Here is a 6,000-nt window from a genome sequence, read left to right as displayed (position 1 = left end):
TTCCTCATCTTCATAATAGGAACAATAGTACCTAACTCACTGGCTTATTGGGAAGATTAAATGCGTTAATACAGGAATCTCCCACTTAATAGTAGCAATCCCTTTAGGAAAATCAGATTTCTGCAGGAAAATCTGGAGTCTATTTTCTGTTACTTTAAAAAAGAAAAATTTGAGGGGCGCCTGGGTGGCTCAGTTGGTTAAGCGACTGCCTTCGGCTCGGGTCATGATCCTGGAGTCCCTGGATCGAGTCCCATATCGGGCTCCCTGCTCAGCGGGGAGTCTGCTTCTCCCTCTGAACCTCTTCCCTCTTGTGCTCTCTGTCTCTCATTCTCTCTCTCTCAAATAAATACATAAAATCTTTAAAAAAAAAAAAGAAAGAAAAATTTGAATGAATAATAATCAACCAATTCTACCCCTCCAGCAATTTCTTAAATTGCAGCTAAACATAGTAAATCTCTACTTATAAATAAACCATCATATTTTTTTAAGGGGGGGTGTACTGAGGGAGAGACAGAGGGAGAGAGAGTATCTTAAGCAGGCTCCAATGCCCAGGGCAGAGCCTGAGGCTGGGCTGGATCTCACCACCCTGGGTCAAGATCTGAGCCGCTATCAAGAGTCCTATGCTTAACCGACGGAGCCACCCAGACTCTCCAAAATAAACCATCGTATTAAGATGTAAAATGCTCAGAACACCGCTTCTGATCTTCAATAATCTTAATAAATGGTACCTCCTATGCCAGAAGGCCTCCTTACACTGTCATATTTCTTTCTCACTTTTGCTTCCTTCTCTACAATTTTCTTCAATGCTTTCCCAACTTTGTTTTGAACTCAGTGTATAACCCTAGGCCAAAACAAGGGTTAAGTATGAAAGTCAGCAGGGCGCAGGTTCAACACTACGTGGCAGGGGAGAATGAACACTGAGCAGGATTGTGAGACCTTCTAACCCCGCCCCCCCCCATATCCTAAGGGGCATCTTTAGACACACTTCTTGTGTTGATAATAACTGTACTTTTCAAAAGATTTATGCTGGCATTTGATCTTTACCAATTATATTTGGAATGTAACTTTTCCTGAACTGTTAAAAAACAAAACAGTTGTTTTGTTTTAAAATGTATTGAGTTTGGTTTATGTAAATATAATCCACCCCCCCACCAGCAGCTGGAACGTGTGGGATTGAGAAATCCATACTCCTTTACAGATTTTAGATATGAAAAACCGAGAAACATTCTACCAGGAAAACACCAAGCTTAGAGCCTTTAGAATACTTCTGGCCGACAGAATATGATATAAAGGTTTGCTGAGTCTGACTTACTAAGTTTGTCAATAGTTGTATTGTCATTCCTTAATTCACTCCTTGCAAAAATATTTTTTGTTCTCCTACTCTGGGCCAACTTTGCCAGCCTTACGGGTAGAATGGTGAATGAGATCTGGTCCCTACTTTGAAAGAGTCAACAACTCAGGGGGAAAATGGAAGAGGCAGATGGCTGTAGGTGCCTGGAGGGGCTGCCCCGGAGGGAGGCAGGAGCACCGCGTGGAAGCCAGAGATCCGCCCACCAGGTCGGCGCTGCGCAGCTGGGGCCAGAGCTAGGTCCGCGATAGAAGCAGCCGGGCCGGACCCGTTCCACCCTGAACCCAGCGGAAGAAAGCGACATTCTATTCGTTTTGCGATTGGAAGCCACGGAAAGGGTTAATCAGAGGAAGATTATGTGATAAAGTTTTTGAGAAAGATCTTGTATGTTACGTTTTGAATCTTTGATGCTTTGGTACTTTGGGGACAGAGGATGACATTCTCGTATTCTCGTTAGAGACGCCGCACTCGCTTTCCTGGCCTCCCAGCTGTAGGTGCGACTGTGGGCCAGTAAGGGATCTTGGAGGAACAACCTAAACCCACATTCAATAAGGCAGCACAGAAGGGAATCGGCCCTACGTAGGGAGGAAATCAAAGTGGACCGCTCCGGGTTGCGGCAGCGGTCCAGGGGCAAGAGTGAGCGGGCCGAGGAGTCGGCTGAGAACGTAAATTCACTAATTCCCACCCCCGCACTGGAGCGGACTTCAGGTAGAGACACCGACCATTTCAACCTCCCTCCAATTCACTATCTGAGGCTCCGGGCCCGATGGCCCCGCCCCGGAACCTTGTGTTGCCGGAACTAAATGCCGAAGTTCCTCTTGTTACCACCGGTCGCAACTCTTACGGGTCGCTTCCGGTGAGGAAACATGGCCGCGGCCGTTCGAGACTCACGTGTGGGTGCAGGGAAAAAGCTGAAAAATTCACTGAAGAAGAAGAAGATGAAAATGGTAGCCAGGGCAGTAGCTTTGGAGTTGGAAGATGAGAGCAAAGACGCTGCCAACAGTGGAGGTAACGTACTAGGGTTGAGCTGAAAAGAAAGGCCGGGTTGAATTCGCGGGAAGCAGGTAACGCGATTGGCTTTGCTGCAAGTTTTATCTCGGGTGGCGTCGAAGGGGCGACTTTGGCCCAGTGAGAAGGCTTGGAGGTGGTGTTTAGGGAAGGGACGCTGTGAACTTCCACATTCTTTTACTAGACATTGTCACCGTCACTGTTACTTATTAAAAGGGATGAAAGCAGCAAAAAGTTACAATGATAGAAGGCAAAATAGAGGGGATATTTAAAAATTACAAAAGTGGGAAAAGTTTCTTAGGGAATGAGGAGCAAAAGGCCAAAAGAGCTAAGAGGGAAGATGAATGGTATACTTGGACTTTTCTTGGTGTGGTACGTGCGTGACTCTGGGAGTCAGAGACCCTGATAGCAGTGAATGAAAGAAGAGGACGTGGTTAAAGTAGAATAAATAAAAGTATCAGTTGATCTCTCAGAGACGCTTGTTGAAGGACGGAAAGATATTTTGAGGCCTTCAGCCATGATGTGACCATGCTGCTCCTCTTTACCATCATTCTTGGCATTAGCTTCTTAGGTTACAAGGAATTTGAGATGACCCCTGACCTTCTAATGTTCCAGTTATTGCTCCTTAATACTAGCTAGAGCTTTGTAACAGCCAGAACTATTCTTTTATAATGGACCTCAGATCATGAGAGTTATCTGCTCAAGATGGTCCTGTGGCTTCCCATCTCAGATTAACATCCAGAATCCCTTAGATTGTATGATGTAGCTCAGGTCGTTTTTTTCTCCATAGTTTTCTACTCTGCCCCCTACTAACTACTAACTGTAATCTAACCACATTGATATCCTTGGGGTTTAACACATCAAACAGGCTCCCACACCGGGGTTTCATCACTTGCTGGCTTCACTGCCTAGAGTATTTTTCAAATACTTGAATGGCTCTCTCTCCCCAACTTCCTTCAATCTCGGATCTAGTGCTTTATCTGCAAGACTTGACCCTCATCACCCTATCTGATGTACCATCACTACTCTTCTTGCCTCCCTACCTTCACTTTTTGACTAATCCTGCTATATTTTTCTCAGTGTTTCCGAAATCATCTGGCATGTTATATAATTGCTGTGTGTTTCTCCCAGCTGAAATATAAGTTCCGTAAGAGTAGAGATGGCTGTCTCCCAGTATCTAAAACAGTTCCTGCTGCATAGTGGATTTTTCACAGAAATTTAAGTAAATGAATGGGTAAATCTGGACTTCCAGATCCAAGAAGAAACTGTCATGTGCTAGCTACTGCAGTCCCTAGGTAATTACAGTCCTCATCCCCTTCCAGAGTAATTAAGAAACACAGTCAATTTGTTGAGCAGGAATTAGAATTTCTGATTCTGCTATTTCTTGAACTCAATAGACTAGTTCTTGTGGGGTTGTCAGGGAAAGAAACAGCACTACATTTGAAGCAAAATACCAGTACCGCTTACAGATTTAAGTGGAAATTAGATTTATCTCTTTAAGTACTGAATAATTCCAAGTTGGAGCTGTTCTGACTTTTCAGTGCAGTATTGTCAATGCTGACCAGGTCCTAAGGTTCTCTTCCTATTATAGATCAGTTACATTGTGGATTAAGGGTTTTGGGTAATATGGAAACCTAATTATCCTTTAGGTGGATAACTTACCCTGTGTTGAGGAACAAAAGATAAATAAATTTCCACCCTAGAATTATAGTCTTAGGGAAGATAGATGTTCAGCACAGGACTGTAAAAGTAGTTATTACAATCATGGTCCAGTTAAAATGGTACAAATGGAAACAGAGAAACCATATCCTGTAGAACCAGCTTAGGCATTGCTTTTTTTCTGTCTTATACATATTACTCATAGTATGCTATGTTATTATTTTATTTTAACATACCTTTCTCCTTAATAGATATAGATTCCCCAAATGCTGGAACTATGTCTTATTTATTTCCATAGGGCCTTCCTTGCACATTTTAGTATTAAGTACATTTTCCTGCTGAATAAATAAATGAGGTGGCATTTCATCTAGGCCTTAGAAGGGTGAATAATTTTCTAAGTCTGCGGGTTCAAGAAGACAGTTTTCTCAGACCTACAGAGAAAAGCACCTACAACGGCATGCAGTCTCTTAAAATGCATGGGCTATTTAGGACACAGTGAATTATCTGCTGTGGCTCTAGCTTCCAGAGAAGTTATTGACGTGAAACCAGGAACAGAGGGTAAAGCCAGATTGTAAAGAGTCTTGTGTGCCAAATGAAGGAGATTGGCGTCTCCATTTGTGGACAGTAGGGAACAGTTGAGAACTTTTAAGGAAGAGAGAGACACGTGTTTATAAATACCACTGGCGGCTGTATGGTGGCTGACGCGCAGTGCCAGAACCGTTGGTGGGCCGTGGCAAAACTGTGTCGGAACTGGCACTGGTGCAGGACTGCGGGGAGACACAAGGGCTCCACTTGAAATGTTTTTCAGAAGAAAAACATTCAGTTTTCCAAATAACCGACTTAAGAAAAAAACTCATAGCACCATAAATTTTGGGTGTGCTCTACTGTTAAGAGTATTCGATAATAAGAGCTATATTTTTTGAGCTTTTAAGTATGTACTGTGTGCCATTTCAATTCTGACAACAACCCTATGAGATAGATTCTATTATTCTCATTTTACTTATGGGAAGCTGAGGTCCAAAAAGGTTGTAACTTGCTCACCCCAATACGTAAGCTGCTCAGTAGGTTGATAAATGACACAGCCATTATTGAAGTTTGGCTGTAGCACCTGTACTCTTGACCACTACCCTTTTTCTGTTCACTTTCTTGTCTGTATCCTTTAGGTTCTCACTTAGTTGTCTCCATCCACTTTTTTCCTTCAGGGATTTAGACTGTAGCTCTGTGACAGATAATTATAAAGGGCCTTTTATTTAATAAATTCAATAATGTAGGTCCGTTGGTTATAAGATGGGACATCCTCCTTTTGTTTAATTCAGAATTTGTTATTTAATATAAGAATCTGCTGTTTTCCTCTTATGAAATCAGTTATTTCTGGAAAGGTGACCAGTGGAAACAGCTTTTGTAGTTCAGAATTTGTGTATATGTGGCCTTGACAGAACTAATAAATTTTCAGAAAATTTCAGAGAATGGATGCTGAGAAACTATAAAGAGAGAAGATTAAATCTGGTTCAGACCACATCAATGAATCCAGTGGGCAAATTACAGGCTTATATTAAAGTGAAGTGTACTGGCTCGTTTTATCAGGAAATTGAATCAGAGGCTTCTCTTTGAATTTCCAATTGGATCCTAAAACTTGATAGGGATGTGCCTTATCATATGATCATTTGAAAAGCAAATTCTTTTAACAAATACTACTTAAATTTCATAGAAAACACACAGGTTAAACCCATGCATTGTTTGAACTTTTCCTCTTTAATTTATTTTGATACATTATGTAAGAAAGGTGTGTAAAAAACGATGCTTTTTACGAGTGTAAAGCTCTCAAGTACTGTTTGTCAGACTTTGCAGAAATTTCCTAGTTCTTAGGACGTCTGGGTGGCTCAGTCAGTTAAGTGTCTGCCTTCGGCTTAGGTCATGGTCCCAGGGTCCTGGGATCCAGTCCTGCATCAGGCTCCTTGCTCAGGCGGGGGGCCTGCTCTTCCCTC

The 6,000-nt window shown here is 42.4% G+C and overlaps 1 protein-coding gene across 1 annotated transcript in view; it reads left to right on the top strand.

Annotated features, from left to right (window-relative positions):
* Window positions 1-2,181: 2,181 nt before the first annotated feature.
* Window positions 2,182-6,000, top strand: part of RRP15 (ribosomal RNA processing 15 homolog) — a 39,895-nt gene continuing 36,076 nt past the window's right edge. The window contains exon 1 of the mRNA XM_027610641.2: window positions 2,182-2,356. Within this exon, the coding sequence (XP_027466442.1) occupies window positions 2,215-2,356 (142 nt within the window). The 5' untranslated portion in view covers window positions 2,182-2,214. The remainder of the gene's footprint in view (window positions 2,357-6,000) is intronic.

Source organism: Zalophus californianus, chromosome 10, assembly GCF_009762305.2.
Source record: "Zalophus californianus isolate mZalCal1 chromosome 10, mZalCal1.pri.v2, whole genome shotgun sequence".
In the NCBI taxonomy this organism is placed as follows: Eukaryota; Metazoa; Chordata; class Mammalia; order Carnivora; family Otariidae; genus Zalophus; species Zalophus californianus.
The sequence above is the reverse complement of the archived record's forward strand: the minus strand, read 5'-3'. Positions and strand labels throughout refer to the sequence as shown.